Below are 25,394 nucleotides of genomic sequence, written 5' to 3' on the forward strand. Positions count from 1 at the left end.
TTTCTAAGTCTATAAGCACTATGTGCTCTGTTCCCCAGCTATCTATCTGATATAATTTCCTATGACTTTCCCTTCACCCCACTTTGCTGCAGCCATACTAGCTTCTTTGCTGTTCTTTGAACCCAACAAGCAGGTTCCACCCACCACAGGGCCTTTGCACTTGCTTTTCTAGCTTCTTAGGGTAGTCCTTCCTCACATGCATGTATGACTTGTTCCTCACTCCCTTCACATCTCTGTTCAGATGTCATCCCTTGGCTGAGGCCATTCCTAACCACCCTATATAAAGTATCATTTAAAGATGCTGTTCTAGATTTTTCAACAAATAGGTATTTACTGAGTGATAACTGTGTTCAAGATGCTGATAACTAAAAAGAAGAAGATTAAAGCATTACTGTCACCTCTCAAAGGGCTTACAGTCTAGTTAAGAAAATAAAATATGAGCATATAAAAATACAGATATCAATGGTAAGTGCTCAATAAATGATATATACCAATGGTTCTCAAACTTTTATCACCATAACATATATTACATTGATGACATTTTATCAATTATTCAATAAATATTTATTGGACACCTGAAATATGCAGGACAAGGTAACTTGTGGAGTAGCAGGGAAGGGAGAATAACTTTAAGCTAATAATGAAGTCAATAGTGAATTACAGCTGTGTTATGACTAAGTATGGGAAAGTCTAAGTACATGAGTAAGTAAGAGGAAGACCTAACTTAGTCTTGTAGAAAGACTTTTCTATAATTCTGAGGTAGGAATGGGCATTAGCCAGGTAGAGAGGGAACACTGAGTGTTTTAAATACAGAAAATAGCACATATGAAAACCCTTAAATGTGGAGGTGCAGGATGACTTTGAGGAACTAAAGGAAAATGAGTGTCTGGATACTAGAATGTAATACTAGAGCATCAAGAGGTGAGACCAGCGCTAAGTTTTGTTGGATGTTGTCATCTATTTTTTTTTTTTTTTTTTGCGGTACGCGGGCCTCCCACTGCTGTGGCCTCTCCCATTGCGGAGCACAGGCTCCGGACGCTCAGGCTCAGCGGCCATGGCCCACGGGCCCAGACGCTCCGCGGCATGTGGGATCTTCCCAGACCGGGGCACGAACCCGTGTCCCCTGCATCGGCAGACAGACTCTCAACCACTGCGCCGCCAGGGAAGCCGTGTTGTCATCTATTTTAAGAACAATATTATACCATTGAACAGGAACATGATCAAGTCTTTTGGAAAGATAACATTAGCAGTGTGGAGAATGGATTAGGAAAGGTGAAAATGGAACTGAGGACCCACTTAGGAAGCTATTGTCCAGGTCAGGTGAGAAATTATGACAATTTAGCCTAGGATGGTACCAGTAGTACTAGAAACAAGTAAGTGGTTTTGGGATATACACTTGGCAGTCTTGGCAGGATTTGGTGATGAATTAGATAGAATGGTTAGGGAGATTGGCCCAGGATTTTGTACATGAAGAAATGGGTAGATGATCGTGCTTTATTTTACAGCTGAAAAGGCAGGGGAAGAGTCAGACTGAGGAAAATCATGGGTTCCTACATACTGTGCAATATACCCCCATGGGTGCCCAAGGGTTATGGGTGCTGTGGGCTCCCTGTCACACCAATCCTTTCATTTCTGCTCAAGAAAAAATATAAGCAAATGAATAAGGGGCCGGGGGGGGGGGGCTGCCTTAATTGCCATAAGTCCTTAAAACGTTTTCAGTTTTAAACTGTTAGATCAGTAGTTTTGTTTTTTTTTTTTAACTCACAAACATCTGGAGACTTAACTCTTAAGCAATTGAAACACATCATTGTACATGGACATCTACTGATACAGACAGTAGTTTCTATAGGGGCTCAGAAAAAAAGTCAGTTTGTCGGAGTGCTTAGAGAAGTTTCCATGGAAGCACTAGAATTTGAATTGCCCAGACCTGGTGCAAATAGATGAACACGGAGAAAAAGCAAATACAATGTAAATTCGTGGTTAATGAACCAAATATTGAAGTTGGAAACATGTAAGGATATTCTAGGGATGGTGAATAGACCAACTTGATTGATGTGAAGAGTATATGGGGAGAACTTTTTGTAGATGGACAGATTAAGTTGATAGCTGCAAGGCTTACGCGTTTGAATCCTTGTTTGGTAGACAGTGAGCTGGAGACTGAAACCGTTAAATTTAGAAACATTAATATGATGATGATGTGCAGATTGTGTTAGAAAGATCTGAGGTTAAAGATAGGAAGAATATTTTGTGAAGTTTCTGCATTTGTTCATACATGAGATATTAAAGGATTTAAAATAAGAGTGTCAATACTACGTTGAAAGGGGCAGGACATTTCAATACATATTTATTAGAAAATAACAGTGAGCTGGTTTGGTGACTTATTGGCCAAAGTAGGAAGAGGTGAGGAAAGAATAAAAGCTGTACTATGCTTTTTGAAGTTTGAAAAACTACGATTATGAGGGGACAGAACTAAAAGAAGGAAGTTCTGTTTGTGGGAGAAATATAAGAACTTGATAGTTATCCCAGATGGCAAGGTATGAAAATGGAAATGAGGAATATTTTTGAGACTGCCAATGTGTTTCAGTGATCATTAAAATCCCCAACAGGTCATTGAAGCTGCAGGCTGAATTTTATATCATTTTTTTAAAACTTCTCTTTGTTTCAGTTTTCTAACAAACATATATTTATTCCTCATGAGCAAACAAAAGCTGGGTCTCACCCTGTAGCACAAGGGTCTCTTCTGAGCATCCTTAGTCATCAGGGAGCAGACATGTAGGGGCAGGAAGCTACACTATAATCACTGGGCAGGGGAGGGAGGGAAAGCCTTTATTTTGTGTAACTCAGACATTGGAGAAATGGCTGCCGCTATCACAAGCTATGCATTTTATTCAATGTTTCCAGTGAGATTCATGTCTTGCTTGGAAAATGGATGTGTGTCTGCTTGTCATGAAAACTTACCAGCAGAAATCCTTATTCCTTTGCTACAGATGTACCACAAATTGTCAAGTCTTTTCAGTTTAGGAGTTTCTTTAAATGTATAGTATTTTAGAAAAAAATCAATAAACAGTTGATCTTGTGAGAAAACAAAACAAAACAGAAAACCTTACTACATGTCAGGCATTATTTCAGGAACTTTTCATATAAACTCATACATCCCTCACAGCAACCCTATGATGTAGACACTAGTATTATTTCACAGGTGAAGTTGATTTACGTGCCTGAAGTCACATAACTAGTAAATCAAGGTCCAGGATTCAAACACAGGCAGTCTAGCTCCAAAGTTTGTGCTTGTAACCACTCCATTCTGCTGCTCCTCTCTGGACACAATATATGCCTTAGCTACACTCAGACTTGTATTTATCCAACAAATATTCCGTAAATACTGTTCAGTAGGTGCTGGGGATAAAATGGTGAACAAAACCAGACACTGTTCCATTCCTCATGGAACTAAACCATCCTGAGGGAGATGGTTGCTAATCAGTTAATCTCACACAGGAACATGGCAGCAGGAGCCCTTGAACATTGTGGATTTTAAGCGATTATAAAGAAGTGTTGAGGGGTGGTGTTTTAGGGTAAGTGATCTGTCATCTGGGATTGGGAGGTATTTGGGCAAACAGGTATGGGAAGGGCAGAGAGGACAGTTCTCTGTAAGGGCTGTGCAGTGGGAGGGAGCATCGGGAGAATGCAGGGGTGGGAACAGAAGCTCGTGTGGCTACAGAAGATAGTAAAGGACCATGGTGCTAGGTCGGTAGGTAGGAACCAGGCTAATACAACCTGTGGAAGCCATATTATAAGGAGCTTTGTCTTTATCCTGAAAGCACTGGGAAGCTAAATTTGCCTTTCGGAAAGTCCACTGTGATTAGAGTATGGAGTACGAAGATGAACGCACAGCATGATGAACAAAATTAGAGGATGGATTAAAAACAAATTGGAATTAAATCACCATATAAATATAAAGCATGTCTTTTATTTTTTCCTATGTATTTGTGAGCTTATTATAGTAAGTACAGATGTGATGATGTAACTATTTTTCAACTCTCATCAGGGTATTTCCTGTAAATAGACTGTAAGTAGACATGTATTTGAAAAAAAAGTAACATTAATTGGAGATAAACTATGGTCTAGGATTGGTATTAGGCACTTTCCCAAACATTTAATTCTCGTAAAAAGTTACAAATGATGGACCTGAGGTTCCAAAAGGTTAAATAAATAGCCATTTTTTGTCACGGCCTTACTGCTAGTGATTTGCAGTTTCAAGGCTTAAGCCTTTTCTCTGAATTACTAAAAGTTTAACATCCCTGTGTTTCAAACTACTGAGCATCTATGGAGCTATCATTAGTCAATTGATGGGCATTTACAAGGTGCCTCAAATCTGCAGTCCCATGGAGTTACAAAAAAAAAAGTCTGCTCAAAAAGTGTTTAGAAATCAGTTAGCCACTAAAATAAATTGAGTTTCCTGGAATCCATCCATAAGGCAATCTTTGGACCTTTGAAAATGCCTTTCTTTATTGGAGATTATACAGATGGGTACTAAAAGTAGTTTTAACTAAAATATTAGAATCAGTGACCCTGTGAACTCAAAATTTGCTGCCAGTAATCATAAGTTATTACACCTTAGAATGTATAAAATGTTGTTGGAAAGGAAAATTTCAAGATACATTTTAAAAGAATTTTCCTGACTATTTCCTTAAGGTAATTTCTTGATTTGTAGAAAGGTCACAGAAAACTGACATACAGTCTCAAAAACATTTTTTTTAATTATCATCAATTATCATCATTTGTTTGAGTTCCTATAATTAATTACTAATTAACAATTACCATTAATTTTGTTAAGACTCTGAGGGACTGTCACACCTGGTATCCAACACTTGCTTCCTCTAAGAAATCTTTCATATTCACAGAATGTTTCTCTTCCTTCCATTCAAACCTCACTCTTTAAAGTCTGACTACTATAGCTGTGATTTAGAGGTGTTCCAATTAAAAAAGAAGTGACAGAAGAAAACAGAAGGTTTTTACTTCTGTAGAATTATCTAAAAAATTTTTATTTCTTTACACCTTCTACAACAAATGACCTAGTTATTTTTCCAAAGTGTGCATGTAATTTAAACTACTTCTTAGTTTAAAATGTTATTTTTGTTTTTTATTATTCCCCATATGAACACTGAGATTGTAAACTGGCAACCACATAGAGCTGCCTATAGATCCAATTGTTCAAACTCAGGGGACTTTCACATTAAAATATCCAGATTTCCAAATTCTTCTGAGAAACTGGAAGATCCAACAACACTGGAACTGCATTTCTTTATGGAAACATTGAGTTAGAACTAAATAAATATGGCTGCCCCTCCTGGACATGGCATGAGCTCTTTAGTTTTCCACAATTGCCACCATTTCTTATAGACCCCTAGTGCTAGCCACTTTGTTCTGTTATTTAATCTGCCTGACTTCTTCTGGGCCTTTGAGTTTGTAACTCCTGGTTGACATTACAATATTAGTAATTCTTTTTATTTATTTATTTATTTTTTGCGGTACGTGGGCCTCTCAGTGTTGTGGCCTCTCCCGTTGCGGAGCACAGGCTCCGGACGCACAGGCTCAGCGGCCATGGCTCACGGGCCCAGCCGCTCCGTGGCATGTGGGATCTTCCCAGACCGGGGCACGAACCCGTGTCCCCTGCATTGGCAGGCGGACTCCCAACCACTGCGCCACCAGGGAAGCCCATTGCCTGCGATTTGAAAGTACATTGTATATACCCTTTGGAAAAGGAAAGATATTAGTTCCTGGCAATTTCCATTTCTTCTTTTATATATCTCTTCTGTTTCATAGCTGAAATGTCTACTTGATGTAATCAAGGGGAGTATTTTATCTCAAACTTTTGTGAAGAATGGATTATTTAAACTACTAGTAAAGTAAAAAAAATAAACTACTAGCATTAAATTTTCAGTTCACTGCCTATGGAGAACTAAAGATGCCATTCTCTCCATTTTTTCTAGGTTTAATAGGTGAAAGAAAATACGTATTTCTTTATTGTAATGTTACCTGGCTAAAACCTTGGGAAATAACTCAAATGCTGAAATATATTAAATTCCAGGCAATGGTGAGCTTTCATGGAGCAGTTAGAAGTGTACGGGTATAAGAGACTGAATGATTTGATTTCAACTATGTGTGAGCTCAGTATTTTTCATCTTGGAAAATGGAGATACTATTATCTACCTAATTCATGGCATTATTTTTTGATAATTAAAGAGGATAATCTATCTGAAAGTATATGTTTTGTGTGCCTAGAGCACGGTAAGCACTCACAATGTTAATTCATTCCTTCCCCATCTACCATAAGATTCAGAAAACAAGAAGTCAGGACTGCTTATGTGTGAAGCACTGTATTTGACACTGCGGCAGTATAATGATAAATAATATCCTGGTTCTCTAGTTGTAGATTATTTTAAGTAATATAAATAGAATTAGTCACTACTGCCCTTCTGAAGCTGTAACACCCACAACACCATAACTAGGACATACACATGCTGTACTCTGTAGCACATAAGTAAACTCTTTCCAAATGACCAACATAGTTATGCATCTCAGTAACTATATCCAGGGGATCTATTGGATTTGAGGGGACTTGAAAGACATGGAGACACTATTAGTTAGAGACAAAGTAGTCAAGGGGTTAAGTATTGGACTCTCTAAACCCCCAAATAATGGCTTTACTTTCCCTGTTATGAATGCCCTGTCTAATATGATAGCCACAAGCCACATGTGGCTATTTAAGTGTAAACTGATTAAAAAGAAATAAAGTTTAAAAATTAGTCTCCAGTCACACTCACCACAGTTCAAATGCTCAATAGCCACATGCCACTAGTGGTTACTATAATGGGTAGCACAGATATGGGACATTTCTATTATCACAGAAAGTTCTATCGGAAAGCTATTTTAAAAGTGACGTTTAAGTTTAGGGCAAAGATAGACATAAATTGTTTGCCAATCTTTTTCTGAATTCTTGTACCTGTAACAGAAAAAAAATGAAATGTTTTCAAGAAAATATGAGAGAAGGAAATCATAGGCAATTCAATATATTTTTACTTGCATTGATGGCAGTGATAATAACTTTATTGAACACTTACTTCTATACTTGAATTATATTATTTAATTTGCACTCACACATAGTCGATGAGATGCATTTTCTTTTTCTATGTGCGTTGAATAGAAGCTGAGACTGAGGCACAGAAACATTAAGTAATCTGTCCAAAGTACCATAGCAAGAAGGTGACATAGCTGAGTTTGAACTCAGGTAATTGAATTCCAAACCCTAGCAGGTGATTAACCTAAGAGGTAATGGATTGAATTAAAAGATTTTAGAAGTAAATTTAAAATCTTTCTTTTCATTTCAACATAATTTGGTTGTTGCTTTGAGGGAATGGGGAGGACACTCAGATTTCAAACCGTCCATTCTGTTGTATGTTCATCATTCTATTCATAAGTATTAGTATAGAGGCTGAGAATATATAACTTAGGTTAATCCCGCTGAGAGATAAAAGGATAAACATTAGACTATCAATATTAGAAAAATTAACATGAAATCTAAAAAGAAATAATACAAATGAACTTGTTTGCAAGGCAGAAATAGACCCACAGACATAGAAAACAAACCTGTGATTACCAGGGGGGAAGAGGGGAGAGGGATGAATTGGGAATTTGCGATTAGCATATACACACTGCTATACATAGAGCAGATAACCAACCTGCTGGATAGCATAGGGAGATATACTCAGCATTTTGTAATAACCTATAAGGGAAAAGAATCTGAAAAAGAATATGTGTGTGTGTGTGTGTGTGTGTGTGTGTGTGTGTGTGTGATAACTGAATCACTTGAAACTAACAACATTGTAAATCAACTACATTTCAATTTAAAAAAAAGAAAGAAAAATTAACATGTATCCTACTTGTACATGATTCTAATGTTTTTATTGAAACCTATACCATGGAGGCTGGAGGACGGTAGCATGACTTTTTCTAGTGAGTAAGCGAGCCTAAATTTCTACCCGATCTCAGCTCAGCTTGGCAACTATTCTCAACTCATTCCATATTCAGTAACTTTCAAAAAATGTTCAAAGGTTTTATTATATTTTTCAGTTATACTTTTCTTAATTTATGGGAAGCATTTTATGTGTACTATAAATTTAGTGAATTTTGAAGGCCCTGGAAACATATCCCTTGGAGATGTAAAATCTCTAAGGCAGAGTGTTTGCTCCTGCCCTCACATTGATTATGATCTAGTGTGAGGGGTCAAATCTAACCATTCATTCGTGTATTCATCAATCAGGTTCTGAGGACATAATATATAGCAACATTGTCTGGAAAAACTCATCTGAGTAAATAATTAGAGATGGTATTTAAATGCCATAGGAGTTCTTTGGAGAGTTAAGCAGTAAAGGGAAAACTAATATGGAAGATGAGCTATATGTGGAGGTTCTCTTTTGAATCCCTAGTTCATCACATCTGAAGTATTCCTCTCCTTATCTGTGGTCAATTTTTTAGCTATTCAAGTAGAGACTGTCATAATCACTCAAGACAGCTCTCTATTCTAAACCTCTTCTTCAAGATTTTTGTGGCAAGGTGAAAGCTGATTTTATTCAATACATCAATTTGCTTTTATTTTATTTACTAATATTAAAGAAGAGATTCAGAGCTGTCATTTTTCCTAGGATTTTCATGAGAACCTAGAGAAATTAATATTTTTTTAAAATAACAGAACTTGGAGAGATATACAGTAATTGCTTAGGTTTTTGGAACTTTATGAATATTTTTGTGTAAAATATGTCAAAAAATATTTATAAGTTCCAAAGGCATTGAGTACTGATATTATCGAATCATTTGTTCTTTAATTCAAGTGAAATATGACATCTGCTCTAAGACTCTTATGTATAAATGGCACAGCAACCTTGGGAAGACTGTTGACCCTTTGATTTTCGGTTGGTATGCAGCCAGGAATAATATTGGATTCTACAAGCTATGAGCTATGTCCCTTGGTGGATTAAGTGTCAAGTCAATCTAGCTTCTCTGGTGCAATCTGGATATTGTATTCCTTTTTGCCATGAAACCCATGCACCTCATGTCCTTTGGCATGCCCTTGTATATGTCAAGTATTTTATAGTTCCTAGGTTATAGTTCCTGTGTGCAAGTGTGCAGACTCATTCATCAGTTTGAAGTGGTTTCAGAAGGTTTTTTTCCCCCACCCAGGGATAGAGGTGGTAGATTTTAAAATGGCTTAGTGTTTGACTCTGTTTATGTTCTTTTCCTATTTGCATCATAAAGAAGCTTTACAGTCACCTCTTGAAGACTTTTTTTCAGCAGATCTTTTTGTTATGTTTTGGCTGACATGATTTACCTTATTTGATTATTTAATTGGAAAATGATAAAATGTAAAAGTCACTCAAAATCCTACTACATATTTTGGAATTATGTAAATTAAGATATAAATTATTCTCTATGCATCAATCACCTTCTTCAAAGGTAATTACTATCAATCTGATGGATGTCCTCCTTGAATTCTTCCTAAATGAATGTTATATAAATAAATACAATATTCATATTTATAATACAACATATTTATATGCAATTTAACTTTATATATGACCATCTATACTGTGTATGTACATATACATGCACCAGTATGTATGTGCATACACACACATCATAAAATGAAATTGTAGTGTACATATGTGTTTGCAAATTATTGGTTTCTGCTTAAGAGTATATACTGCACATTTTTATGGTCCAACACATATATATTTATCTTATTCTTTTTAAATTATTGCACAGAGTTCCACTGTATTTGTATACTTTATATTATTCAACCAGCCCTTTCTTGACTATCCTATGTCTGTTTTTTTCCTATTCAATCAGTGTTGCAACAAATATACCTGTACATATATTTTAAAGTAATAATACTATTATATTTGCAAGATATATTTTTAGGAGTAAATTGCTAGATTTAGGGATATATGATTTTTAATTTTAATAAATATTGACTAATTGATGTTCATGAATATTTTATAAAGGGGACATTAAACTATGCTATTTCTTATTGTTTTTTACAATTCATATAGGAAAGCATTTTTCTGAAAACCACTACTTAACCAAATTGGTAAAGGGGTATTGTTATATGTATATACAAATATATGTGCATTCGTGCAAAAATTTTTTTATGTCTAAGCCTAAAACAAATTCAGTCAGCAACAAAGAGATGGATCTTTGCTACTGGACAGACACAGTCTTTGAGTGGTGTAGTAACTGCATATTTTAGTTATGTAGCCATAAAATTCCTGGACAGAAAAAGCCCTAGTAATAGCTTGATGATAGTAGGCTTCACCAGTACACCAAGACCACTATTTCATTTTTTTATAACCATCTTTGTAAATGACCTCAACAATCCACAACATTTTGTTTATATTTTCTTGTTCACAGAGAATAGAGGAAATAACCTGTGAATTGAAATCACAAAATTCTTCTCCCTTGATCTTTTTGCTCTCAGAGGCAAAGCTCTGTTTAGCCCAGATCATCCAAACACTTGGCTCAATCTTTCACATCACATAGAATCACACTCTGTGACTTCATGGAATGCCGTGAAAACTGGTTATATTCTATTAAAGGAAAAAACCTCACACAACTCTTTATAACATTTGGTATGGTAAGGGAGATTTCCAGGGCTAAAATTTTATGAGGCTGATAATAGAAAAGTCTATCCGGGTTCACACACTCCCTTTTCTTAAGCATGTTCTTATCCTGGAAGAGAAATGATGCAGAATGTAAACATGTTTCAAGGTCAGATAGCAGAAATCCAACCAGAATTATTTTTATATTACATAAAAGAGCAATAATCTATGGTTTAAAAGGAAATAGTCTGGAAGAATGATGGTAAAATGTTATTGTTAAAAGATAAAAAATTTTAATATTTCCTTTTCTTATATTGTTGATAGAGAATTATGGATGTTAGACAATTCTGCTGCTTTCTTTTGACTTTATAATTCTATTGTAATTTTTATTGTGTGTGTGTATGTATACACATAAAAATGCAGGTGTGTGTATTACATTTTATCTATATTCATATACTGCATTTGTGTTTCATTCTTCTTTCACAAGTGAGAAATTCATTTATACATACTTTATGAGAAATACTGACAGAATACTTAGATGAAAGAGAAGGCCAAAAAAAAAAAATAGTAGAAGAGAAAGAAAAGAGGCAATCTGAGCCAGGGAAGGGATTTATGTATGTTTACTTCTGGATACTAAAAAGGCAAGTATATGTTTACAGGCACAGATTTTCCTAGTCTCTTAATTAAGAACTAAGTTTCATTTGAGTTTCATGTCCTTTCCTATAGTTCTTTACAAACCTATTTATTGACATAAGATTGTACCAAAGTGTTTTGTTGAAAACATAAATGTACACTTAACGTGTCACTGTGATGACTGCCAGATATTCCACCAGAGTGAGATTTCTTTGTTTTTCAGAAGCTGCCCTTAAAGAAGATTCCATGCAAGGCCAGTGCACCCTCAGGATCCTTTTTTGCCAGAGACAATACAGCAAACTTCTTATCCTGGTGCCGAGATTTAGGGGTAGATGAAACATGTCTGTTTGAATCGGAAGGTTTGGGTATGTACATTTCCTTCAGAATTTTAGCTGATATAATATTAAAATTATTGTTTGTATAACTCTCAAGTCTAACTTTTTTTGTGTGATGTCATTTCACGCTTTGTTAACTTAAAAAAAAATTGTAGTTTGTTGTAAACTTGCAGTTTTTTTGTAAACTTGAGTCTTTGAAGGTAGAAAAATTCACCCTCTTAATCTTGGTCACCTTGTGCATAAAATAACAGGAATGTTAAGTAGCAGAATCCTTTCCTGGTTAAAAATAAGTACATACAATGCAAAATTGGGTGATATTTGGAAAATGTAGGGTTAAGTTTTACCACCAGGCTCTTACCTGGACTAGAAGGGTAGCTATATATGTTCCAGCCCTCCATCAAGAGCATTTTCGTCTTTTCACCTCTACAAAAGTATGAAAACACCATCTCTCATAAGTTCTATCTTTCTTGAAACTGATTTTTTTAGTTAGTTAAGTTTATTTTTAGTTAATGAAACTTATTTTTTAGCTAGTTAAAAATTAGGCAAACAAGCAAGAGGTTAGGATAATTGAAGACGATGGAATAAGAGACAGATACGTTAGTGCCTAGGCCTACCCAGATAATTGTGGGGTTTTTGTTTTGTTTTATGATTGAATTTTGGCAAATCCACTTCCATACTATAGTTTTGTATTTCCTTGGGAGAAAACATACATTGGATCATTCAGTGTTTTGACATTACTTGATACCCTTAAATGTTCAAACCTTCGATATAAGATCTACCCCAGTAGAACTCTACTATGGAAAATATTGGAATTAAAGTCCAATTCTAGTAAAGTGGAACTAAGTGAAGAAAGGAGACATTTAGGGGGAAAAATGCTTTGGTTCTTTTACCTGAGGCTTTAAAAAATCAATTCACAGAATCACATAATACAAATATTAACATCACAGTAAGCTGAGCATCCTTCAGAGAGAACAAGTATACAAACTGCCTTCTGAGCAATGAGAATACACTTTGCCCTGAGACCTCACAAAACAGCATTCCCCTGCTGAACCTAGGAAATTGATGGTAGAGCAGCTAAAGTCTTACTCATTTTATGTGCTTAAGGAAACTTGTATTTGTACTAAGAGGAGTTGATGTGATATAGAAATACTGTCATCAAATTTCTGAGAAGTCTCCCAACAGAGAAGAAAATAACATGAACTTAGACTAGGAGAACATTTTATACCTGAAAGAAAAATTTAACCAGAAAAATTGCACAGAAGCATACTGTATACAACAGTGTGCTCTATGAATGCTCATTGTATATGTGAGCTTTGAGTGTTCTTACCATTTCCTCACGTCAAAGTAAAAAGAAGTTGGTGGAAGATATGTATGGATATAATTCTTTTTCAGTGCAGTGGTAATTTTACAAATAGATTTAAACTTTCATGTTTATGGGTTTATGCACGTGGATGAGTTGTGAAAAAAACCCTTGAAAGATCTAGTAAATGTCTGTGTGTGTGTCTACACACACACACACACACACACACACACATTTTTATATATATAAATTTTAAAAACTCAAATCTTAGTCACAAGAAGCACACTCTTTGTGTGTGGACAAATAACATCATGATTTAAAATTCTGGAGTGCCCCTGCATTGCTGAAGAACTGCCACATGGGGAAACTGCTTTATTTTTTGTTAATTTGTTTACTACACAGGTTTCCATTAAAAAAAGCATTTTTTCAGTGACTACTGTAGGCCAAGTGGATTACTAGGAGCTCTGAATGTAAATATGGTCTTGTCTCAATTTTCTTACTATTCATGAGTTCTTTTGTTAATTGAACTAACCAAACTTTCAGTTGGACTCCAAGAAGCTTGGATGGCTTTTTAAAACGCCATTCAGGTAATAAATAATACATTTTATTTTGAAACAATAAAGCATAAAGCAGCTCATGTAACAATGGTCCTGGTATATAAATACATACTCTGTAGCATATAAAATTATGTCATGAAGAATTTTTAGATGGTCGAGTTCTTCACCCTGTTTGAAAAAAGCTGACTTTATAAACAAGAAATTTTTATATAAAAATTAAATACATGATAATTTATATGTCATAACTGTTGAGTAGTTTGTTAAAATATCTTTGATTCTGGTTACCTTCTACAGTATAACTTCACTTATACCTTGCAATTAAAATGTATTTATATAGCCAAGAAGGTTTAATAAGACCAAATTTTCAAGGCTATAAATTTTTAAAATAATTTTGAATCCTCTCAGTACCAAACTAAATCAAATAGTTAGGCTTTCTAGTTTGCTACTCAATGAAAAGATAAATTTGAAATTTCTGCTGCTCAGAATAGGGCATGAGGTGATGTACAATAGGCCCTGTGGAGATGGAAGAAGGGAGCCAATACTATAGCATTGACTTCAGGATTATTCAGAGAAAGGAAACAGCTGTACCCATAGATGTTAATGATAATCAGGAGGAAGCCCAATGAGAAATTCCATTTCCCCAGGTGGAACCCATTCTCCTTGGATTTTTCTTATTATTCGCTTGTGAGTGAGGAAGTGATTGAGCCGCTGCACTTGCAGAATTGACTTTCTTGCAACAATAATACTGTGTACTCTGCTTGCTGTCTTTTCACACTTCACTTTTGAAAGGGAATTTAGGGCAAGGGTGTTTTCTTTTTTCCCTACCTCAAGATTTCATTTCAGTAGCACACAAGATGAAGAGCATCCTTTGTGTCCTAGTGTTTTGAACACCAAATAAAAGGACAAGATGCCCTGATGAAGGGGAAAAATCTGTTTGAATGAATGATAAAGTAGATCATTGTACTGAATGTGTATCAAGAGGCTTCTGTCTTTAGCTCTTCAAAGGTCTTCGCCTGCATAAAGCATTCTTATCTTTGTGGCAACTGATACGTTACCCTCTGTTGCAGTGCTTTTTTTGTACGATTATTTGCAGGAGGATCTTAATTCATGACTCACTCTATCTGTTCTCTTTCCACAACAGCTAATGACAAGAAATCTCAGTGGGTGGGGAAGGGATGCCAGGGATGAACTAGGGAGTATAGACAGCATCTTATTCCATATGCTTCTCTCGTGCTTGTCGTTTTGATTCTTGGCAGATAACTTTCTATGCCACATGACGCGATCACATACAGGGTGTAACCTTCCATTTATCTTCTAAGACATTCTTGAGAGAGAATTTTTCCTCTGTCAAACATCAGTTCTTGGATTATAAGTTTACTAATATCTCAGAATAGTGTTTCAGAAGTGAGACAATAGAAAAATGGATAAATATCATGAACAGCTTATTCATAAAAGACTTATAAAAGCCCAAGACAGAGATAAAAATGTTTGACACCTTAGTAATAAGGCAAATGCAAATAAAAACTATGAAAAATTAGTGAGGATTAACAATTTTATATTTAGTGCTGAGTATAGAGGAAAGTGGGATCTTCTATACATTGCTGAAAAAAAAAACTGGAAGTTGGCATGCCTTCTTTGGAGGGCAGTTTGACATTATGTAAGATCTAAGAAGTGCTCATATCTTTTTATCAAGTTGTTCTACTTCTAAAAGTTTATTTGAAGGAAGTAAGTACAGATAAGCAATAGACTGTCCATTGAAACATTTTTTATAAGAGTAAAAAAGGGGATGAACTGAATCTATTTGGTGGTACCTTAAACTGTAGTCATTCATAGATACCAAGCAAAAATAATATTCATAATATTTTTGAGACTATTTAAGAATATGGGAAAATTATGATATAGTATGAACATGAAGTCTCAGCATTTACATGAGTAAATATCAAAAAAAATACTATATTCAGAATCTGAAAGTAAGATAAATAGTAATTGTGTTGTAAGTAATATCATTTTCTTCTTCAGTTCTCTATTAACACACTTTAGACCATAAACAGGTGTGGCATGTAATCTGAAACATGAACAATTTTATTTATATTAAGATAATTTGAACCAAGTTGCGTAGAGATTTATTGACATCAGTATATTATACATCAGTATATTTTATACATCAATGTATTATAAGGGCTGTTTTATATTAGGACCAAATATCTATGACTTTTTCTCAATTTAAATAAATTTTAAGTTATGAGCCCTAAAATTGATGCTCCTATATGATTTTTTTCTAGGATATTTTAAGTAGAAACTATTTCCTTAAATTAGTGATACTATTGCATGGAGGATTTATTATTTGTAATTTACTTTAGCCCACTGATTTAGAAATTGTTAAGTTAGCTTAATTTTTTCCTCAGAGCTTTGTTTATTTTGCTTTACTTATGTACATTCCGGTGAGCTGGAAGATGGAAAAAGATAAAAGGATGGGGGAGGGAATATTTGAAAACTGCACATTTTTTTGCTTGCTGTAATTGTGTCAATATTATTATGTTATTGGATGATTATAGGATTTGGAGGCCAGTGACTATTCTTCATCTATTTCTCTGAGAAAGAATCTACTCAGCAAGAAAAGGGTTTGCTATCTGCTGTGCTAGCATGCAAATGTGTGTGATTTGTTTTTTATTTTTTGTATTTGTGTTTGCTGTGTGGCACTGTCTTCTTTTGATGCATGACTCTGAAGAGTAGTTTTATACAATTCTTTGTTCTATTGAACACTGGTCAAGCACTGACCTACCTACAGTATTGGTCTGATGTTGCACAAAAGTGAAAAGGATTGTGTGTGGATTTTTAAACATTAACATTTTCTGTTTTATACATATTACATCAGAAAAAGAATCTATGCCTGCCTTCCAGTGTTTGATAAATCATCCCTTGGTGTTGTTGTTGTCTGTATTGAGGACTATAAGAGTATTTCTGTAGAAAAAAAGTTATATTACTTTTATTAATATTAATGTAGAATAACAACTTCAGGATACCAAATTAGCTCTGGGTCATTTATATTCACATTATTTCTTCCCCAGGAACAATTTATTTTAGACTTTAGATTTTTTGACACCTGTTCTTATAAAGTACTTTATTAGCATCTTGGTTTTTTTTTTTTTTTTTTTTTGCGGTACGTGGGCCTCACCATTGTGGCGTCTCCTGCCGCGGAGCACGGGCTCCGGACGCGCAGGCCCAGCGGCCATGGCTCACGCCTTGAGAGAACAAAATGTCTCCCAGTATCAAGGATTTGATGGAGTCAGGGTTGAATTAGGAAAGGGGACAGCCTTTTAGCTTTCCCAGAATCAAATTTTCACTGTGCAATATTAAATAACAATAGTTATATGCTCAATAAGGGTAGCCTAGCAGTGCACATGTGCTATCGTATCTACTTTCCCAACACCACCATTTTATAATGAAAATGCTAGGTTAGGACCAAGAGAATTAAATAACTTGCCCAATATTAACAACTTCTCAGTGACCCAGCTAGGATTTGAATTCAGCTTCATTAACCTTCAAAGATCATATCCCTGTGTTACAGAAAGTTATGCTTCGTATGAGTTAATTTTAGAAGTTCATATGATGATTTCAAGTAAAAGGAAAAGTAAAATATAAATAAAAACCAAATTAGAAGAGACTCTTGACTCCTATTGCTGCTCTGAGTGATAGTGACTTAATCCATTAATTTCACATAAGGTCTGGGTGCTAGAGACAGAAAGGGCACTCCTTGCTGTGGGACATTTTTTGACTTAGTGGCAAAGGCAATTAACTACATTTTATTCTATACATCTTCCATCACTGATGAGATTATGAATGAATTCTCTTTGTTTATGTGAATTATATGGCTGCTGTATCCTGTTTTAAATGCGAACAGTGATTCTGAGAAATTTGGATACACACACACTCAGCATTCTTGAGTTTGTGAGGTTTATTCTTGTTTGCCTTTTCTTCTCTTTAGCTTCCCTCAGATCAGTTTTAACGCACCTAAATTTCTTTGCTATTCCTAATTGCTCCCTACCTTTAAACTCAAGGATTTCTGCGTGTGACTTTCTGGGAGTGACATGATGTAGACAGCCATCCCTTTACTTTCTTGGGAGGCATCTTTTGTACCTTATAGATCCTGGTAGGTGATAAATGCCCATAATACCCATTAAGGGCTAATCCAATTCACAAATTATTTTTTCCTCCATTCATCATCGTCATCATCATCACCGTTATCTTAAACATTTCTAGAACATGTTCCATATATCAAATCACATTTTAATATTTTAACCAAAATAGATGTAGAATTATAATTGACGCTTATTGTAATAATCATAACATTGATTAATATAATGATTCTCAAACTTTAATGTGCATATTCATCACCTGGAAACCTTGCTTAAATGTAAATTTTGCTCAATACGTCTGGGGTGGGACCCAATAATTTGCATTTTTATCAAGCTCCCAGCTGATACCAATGCTACTGGTCTGTGGACCATCACTTAAGTAGCAAAGGAGTAAAACCAGTTCTTCTGACATCTAGTTTAATGTCTTCTACTATGTCACTCTTTCTGAGTATGAGAATCTGTTCTCTGCTCTGGGGAGGTGGGAAGCTATTAAATTTATGATATTGTCACAATTTAATATTCAGTCAAAAATAAAAGTTTTGCAAATATTTTCTTAAATATAAATCTAAAATATAGTTTCCTTTAAAACCAAAATGAATATTATTGCCTCTAATGTATATAAACCAAATAGATAATGAAATTTTCTTATTTTCATTTTTTGTCCATCTGTTGAAACTTAATATATATAGGAAAACTATACATTCATGGTCTAATGCATTTTATCCTTGCAGATTCTGTGACATTAAAACTCTACCCCTTGCCTTAGCAGAAGGTCTCATTTTCTATTCCTGGAGCTAGCAGCATTCCATTTGACATTTGATGCCCATGAGATTTTAACAGAATCTAGGTTATAAGATTGCCACATATTTTGAACAGGGATCTGTGTTGCTTTTCCCAGAGGTGTTCTGCCTTATACTTTTCTTCGAAACAGTTTTGATTATTTAAAAAGAAGCCTCCAATGATAAGACCTTTTGCATAATAATCACCAGTGACTAGACAGCTTTTTGTTTTAAAGATAATTTGTTCAGAGGAAAGAAAGCCATAGTGATCCCCCCTTCTAACCATAACTCAAAGCAAAAGACCATATTAATATTGTAATGATAGAGTGAAAAAATGTTTCCTACCATAAACCTCAATATAAGTATAAATTTCCTTATATTTTTGAAAAGACAAATCAGTAAAATGTCTTTAAAATGAGTAGTACATACAACTCAACATAAAGGCTTTAGTTCAAATGCAATATACTAAAAATTGTCTTTCTAATCATCCTGACAAAAACATGCATTCATATATACAATATATAATCAACTTAGGTAACTTATCGAAAATGGGTTCATCTAAATTATTTTATTCCCAGAGATGCAGAAAAATTGACAGTAAGATGTTTAGTGTTTGATAAAATGACATGTTCTAATGTAATTGTTACTTAAGTTTTATGCTTAGCACAAACCCATAATAATGATAGGCTCTCTCCTTTATATCTGTCTATATATGCTGGCCAAATTGACCTACTTAACCTTAAATTTGATTAAATTTAGAATTAACTATTTCTGATATAATATAAATGACAAAATATTCAAAATACACTCATTATAATAACCGCTTTAAATTATACACATCTATCATAGTAGTTTTTTTAATTCTGAAGTTTCTTCCACTGCTTAGTTTGGTGGCTTACACATGACAGGTGCACAGACAAAAAAATGCTTATAGGAAAAAAAAAGAGTGTATTAACTAAGCTAAATGAAGATAATCTTTAAGCAAATAATTTACAACAAAAATAATAATAAAGAAAGAAAACTAACCTTGGGAATTCTTTTCTATGTGCCAAACATTGGCTAGGAATAACACGAATAATATTGTGTTAAATCCGCACAAAAATATTGCAAGATACACACCATTATTTTCCCTCAGAAAACTGAGATTTTATAATCTCCCAAAATAACAAACTAGTAAATTTTAGAGCTCACACTCAGACCCAGATCTTTGTGGATCAAATCCCATGGTCACTATTCTCTTTCCATCTGTTAACTTTAGTTTAGAACTTTCTTGAGTGCAAAAACCAAACACAGTCATATCTTTGGTATAATGTAGATACTACTTAAAGACACTTGAATTTAATTTTATAGAATAAGGTAAGAGTGTTTGCTTTTACAATTAAATAAACTTTGACATAATTTAAATTCTTGCCTTTTCTAAATATGCTAGGTAAGATTTTAGCCTTTATTCAGTTTGTTTATTGTCACAACCATTATCATCACGACATAATTGTCATCATCCTTGATAATTTGAGACATAGTGTTTACTGAGTAATTACTCTGTTCTGTTCTTGTCATTGTGCTGTTATGCCTCTCTGCAGATTTAACTCATTCATTGCTTACAAGTCATCAAACATGATATTTTTGGCCATTATGGATCAGGCATGATATGCCCAATATTCAAAATGCCATTAACAAGTGAGACAATATTATAGGTGTGTTTTGAAGCAACAAAGCAATTGCTTTATTAAAGATAACACTTCCAAGAAAACTGGGAAGTAAAACATCATCTTTCTATTATCATTTTCCTAAGGAATAATGCTGAGTGAGATGTTTATTTGTCTTAAATTTTATAAGCGTTCTGTTAAGGATATAAAAAGGAGAATCATGCAGTTACTTTTCAGTTTGCCAAATTGATTTTCTAATGAGTCCATTGTAGATTTGATATTTTAGTGTTGGCATGCAAAGGCTGTTTTAAATTGATAGCTGAATACACAATAGCAGTGCATCCTGCATATCACATGGTCTTTCTTACATTACCCACATTACTGTTTTTCTTCAGAATGAATTTTATTTTCCATTGAATGTATCTATTGGTATTTACTTCCAATTCTTACATACTCTCAAATTAAGTACAATACGTTGATTAAAGAATCATGATAGTTGAGTCAGGTGTTGCTTTTTAGAGTTGGTGTTGACTGCATCTTGGCACAGTTTGGTCAGTTCACTAATAATTTTCATATTTTAACACTGTTTCCATCACAAAATGCATGAGATTGTATCCAAGTCTCCTTGAGCTTTAGCTACTTGCTTCACACAGCTTTCACTGAAGATGAGGGTATTAGCAGGGCCTTAAACATCTTCTTCACTTCAGCTTTCATGTATTCCTTTTTCCTGTTTGTTATTTTGTACCATGGACAGGATAAAAAAAGTCCAAATCAGAAGAAACTGATTATCTAGACAAGAAGATTGATTTTCATTTGTTTGCTTTTGTTTTATGATTTTTGTTATTGTTCTCTGTTTGAATTTGATGCCTATGTGATATTACAGTCCATACATTTCATTGCACTGAAGTCGATTTAATATATCAAAAGTTGTATCATTTAGCCAGAGTCAGCTAATGGTTCACTTGAAATTGGAGGTAGTAAATATCTTTGCTTTAAGGCCCTTTGGTTAAAAGTAATTTTAGACTTCCCCAACCTGGATTTTATGACAATTCACTAAGCGTTAGCTGAAACTCAAATTTATATTACCAAGAATGGAAAGATTCTGTAATTCAGATTTCCCATAATCAATTCTATTTTAATGAACATTGCTGATGATATTAGAACTTATTTTAAAAGCTTTAAAGATGACATTTTATAGCAAGATAATAAATTTTTGTTTGTTTAAAGCCAAGTGAAATCATATACTTTTATAATCTAAGTAAATGTATTTTTCTATTCACCACACACTCCCAACAAATTCCATTCTGGCGTCAGTGGCAAATATTGCCATTGCCATAACCTGTGGAGAGAAGGAATTAGATATTTAAGTGGGGGGAATAGAATAAAGCTGGGAAATTAAATTACTATAAAATTCTATGTTTAAGAATTGAAGCAATATTGCTATTTTTCTTAATGTTTATCAATAACTAGTATTTTCTTTTATCAGGATATTGTGTCTATGTAAAGACCATTCTCAATTCAATCTTTTCCCCCCAATATCTGTTGTTAGGTGCTGTATATAATAACATTTTAAAAATTCTCTAATCTTAGTTTAAAAAGAAAAAACTATAAGCAGTACATACTCCTCTGGTAGGCTCAACAAGTGCAAGTATGATTTGTCAACATTACTGAACGTGTCCAGAGCAATTGATAAAGCAGCTTTATTAAGTAATCATATTATATTAGAAAAGAAATATCAATGCAAAGAACCATCTTCTAATTTGCTCATTTTATGGGCAAAACTGGCTGATGGCATATTTACAAAATTCAGTCAGTTGAAAGTGTTTCTTTCTAAAGTATCATTTAATCAAATTTCATTAGGAGAAGACATCAAGTTTCAGAGGGCTCACTTGACATTATTGTTTGGAGGATAACAAAGGACCGTGATGTGTAATTTTTAATCCTTATTCATTGCATTATTTCTGCTAAAATCACTGGTGAAGATAGAGTTAGGATTTTTAAAAGACCAGACTTTGCTTCATAGTCTTATGTTTGCTGTCTGTTTTTAAGTAATCCATCAACTATTTATATCATAATTATAGCTACATGTGTTTCCAATATTGACTTACAAATATTAACTAATTGAAGAAAATATTTTCAGGGTGGGATTCCTGAGGCTCATGGCTTTTGGGGAGGAAGTTGGGCAAAGAGTTTTGAAAACTGCTTTAGGACTTTAGCAAAGCTAACTGTACTGTGGGATAGGATGGTTTCTATGAATATCAGAATGAAGACTAGCTCATTTACTGGGACCATGAGTGATGAGGGAGTCCATCCTGCTCCCCATTGAGCTGCTTTACTGTCCTTTCTATTGTAAAGGTGTCCACCTTTGTCTTGTCTTTCAGTCCTCCACAAGCAACCCAGAGAAGTGTGTCTCTGTTTGCTGGAGCTTGGCCGGATTGCAGCCAGGTAGGTCATACTACTGCTGCTACTTAAGACGACCATCTCAGCATCCAAGCAGCTGAGAAGCTTGCTGCCTTTTCATCGCTGATGTTTAACCTAGGTGTTGAGAAGCAACTCCTTCAAATATGATCAGTATGAACATCTTGAGAGCAATTGTTCAAACTAAAAAAGTGGACCACCGATATTCTTAACATCGTGGCCTTATCGTCAAAGTCACTATGTTTAAGCATTTTCTAAATATCCTTTAATTGAATACATTTTCCTTGCAACTCTTTCTTGGGAGGCTGGGGAGGATCTTGTACATGAAATTGTATGTGACAATTATGCTTTCCTTAGTGGAAAGTCTATTCCCATTACTCTCTCTCTTTCTCAGCTCCTTCACCCCTCTCTTCCTGTTTACTTTTTAATAATTTTCAGCCTCTTCTTTTGTTCCTTTTTCCTCATTTTCCCCATTTAACATCTCATCCCTCAACTCTTTTGGTTTCTACTCCTGAGTGGATGGATAGTTTTAAAATTATTCTCCATAATTTGATTGGAAAAAGATAGAATATTATCCTTCATATGTAGAGATATCTTTGGAATCTTTTTTTTCTAGAAAAGAAAAACAAGAAGTAATTGTAGAAATCATAACTGTAGCTAAATAAGCAGGAGAAGGGACTTTATTAGCTCAGCTGACTTGATTTGGTTCCATGTCTTCTCCTTATTACATTGCAAATCCTCAAACAAGGCTTCTGACAGTTTTATAAAGCCCAAAGAATTACAAATGAAGATATAAATGTTTCAATAGATCTTGATGCAAAATAAAACTTCAGAATTAATTAGAATTCATTTCTCATCCAGATCTGATTATACTTCTAGCATTGAGATCAGATGAACCAATAAGACAAAGTAAGAGTTTGCTCTGGGTGTTAATTCTCAAAGGGAGAGCTATAAAGAAAAGAAAAGACAAGGTGAGCACATCAGCAAATTACAGCAATGGGTAGAAAACTTGCTGCCAATGAATAGCCCTTTTTTTGAGCCAGTGGAAAATTCACTGTAGTCAGAAGTAACCCCAAGTTCTTTAAAACATCATAGTCAACATAATCTTAACAAATTGTTCATCAGGTATGGATTTTACTTTATCATAATAATTGGATGAGAGAGATTGTTTTAATTTTTAAAAATTTGAATTAAATAAGAATGAGGCTCCACTCAATAAGGAGTGAAAAAAATCAATTTGAGACATTTAGGGATGTCCCTACTTTCTCCCACACCTTTCCCAGCTATATTGTGTGACAGCCTCTGGAGAGGGTCCCCTTGTCTTCTGACCACTCAGGTCTCTACTACTCAGGCATAGTTCATAGTATCTGACTGTTTCTTAGGACTCCATTCCCCTTCAATGCTGTCACTTTCTTGGGTTCTGAGTGGGAGCGAGACAAAGGTACCTATTGCTTTTAGGACTCTGCTAAGCCACTCCTCTACCATGCTTAAGCCTTCTGGCCTGCAGGACAAACAGCTATGAGTCAAAGGACTCAGCCTTGAGTCCTTGGGCTCAGCAGATATCCCCTAAGAAAGGTGATATTAAAAATACAGGAGGGAGGAATACACACAAAGTAAAATCTCAGTAAATGAGCTGCTGCCCCTGAAATGCTAGAGTAAAAGAAAGATTGTCTAAAGTTCCTGGGTAATAGGAGATTAGGCAGAAAACTTTTTGTTTACTTGGTTATTTTAATTATATCATTAGAATATTCTGAAATGCCAGATTCTATTTTGGTGCTTTGATAACCTAAATATGTGGATCAAACAGGCATCATGATTCTGAAAGTTGTGATAGAGGTAAAAAGGAGTGGCGCTATCTACAGAATTAGCTGGGAGTTGTCATTTTCCTCTTGCTTGGTGTACATTATTTACCTATTTTCTGGATTTATTTTATTTTTTGTAATTATACTCTTTATTATCTGAACACTTAGGAATCTTGCTGAACTAAACATTTTAACTATGACAAGTCATCAAAGAAGAAGGCATGCTATCCAATGACAAAATTCCCTTAGGAATCACCTTTCCTCCAGCTACTGAGTCTGTCATGAATTGCCCCTTGCCATCGTATATAAAACAAATTAATATCTTGGTTAATGAAAGGGAATCATAATGGCCTGGTCAATTTGAAGGTGAAGCATTATATGAAGTGCTTTGTGTGTGTTTTTCCCCAAATATTTTAAAATTGAGATTCTGGGTTGCTCCATTTCTTTTTTTTTCTTTTTTTTTTTTGCGGTACGCGGGCCTCTCACTGTTGTGGCCTCTCCCGTTGCGGAGCACAGGCTCCGGACGCGCAGGCTCAGCGGCCATGGCTCATGGGTCCAGCCGCTCTGCGGCATGTGGGATCTTCGTGGACCAGGGCACGAACCCGTGTCCCCTGCGTCGGCAGGCGGACTCTCAATCACTGCACCACCAGGGAAGTCCGATTTTTTTTTTTTTTAAGCCACTTTATTGAGATACGGTTGACATACAAAAAAACGCTGTACATATTTAATGCAAACCACTTGATGAGTTTGGATATAAGTATACATTTATGAAACCATCACCACAATCTATGCCATAAATATATCTATCACCTCCAAAAGTTTCCGCTGCCTTCTTTATTATTATTATTATCATCATCATCATTATTATTATTATTAATAAGAATGGGTGGCTACATTTCTGACCTCACTTTATGACCATGTGATAAAAGCAGAGATTATTCACATTACAAAAGAAAATTACTAATTTCACAAAGCAGTGATCTAAGGATTAAGACAATACATTACAATATTCAATTTGTAAATTTTGCCTTTTATCTTCTTCACCTACTTAAGTGATGTGAAGTATTGCACACTTACCATGAAAAAGAAAAAAAATATGCTAACAGATTATTCAGGGCATCACTTTTGTGTGCAGC

The 25,394-nt window shown here is 34.7% G+C and overlaps 1 protein-coding gene across 4 annotated transcripts in view; it reads left to right on the plus strand.

Annotated features, from left to right (window-relative positions):
* Positions 1–25,394, plus strand: part of GAS2 (growth arrest specific 2) — a 198,689-nt gene that overhangs the window by 108,332 nt on the left and 64,963 nt on the right. For 3 of the 4 annotated variants that reach the window (XM_029208390.1, XM_029208389.1, XM_029208393.1), the window contains 2 exons: positions 11,509–11,650; positions 22,420–22,483. In XM_029208390.1, coding sequence (XP_029064223.1) covers positions 11,509–11,650; positions 22,420–22,483 — 206 coding nt within the window. The remainder of the gene's footprint in view (positions 1–11,508; positions 11,651–22,419; positions 22,484–25,394) is intronic. The other variant, XM_029208392.1, reaches the window with a different exon arrangement.

The sequence above is a fragment of the Monodon monoceros genome, unplaced genomic scaffold, assembly GCF_005190385.1.
Source record: "Monodon monoceros isolate NGI ecotype Baffin Bay Population unplaced genomic scaffold, NGI_Narwhal_1 Super_Scaffold_7, whole genome shotgun sequence".
In the NCBI taxonomy this organism is placed as follows: domain Eukaryota; kingdom Metazoa; phylum Chordata; class Mammalia; order Artiodactyla; family Monodontidae; genus Monodon; species Monodon monoceros.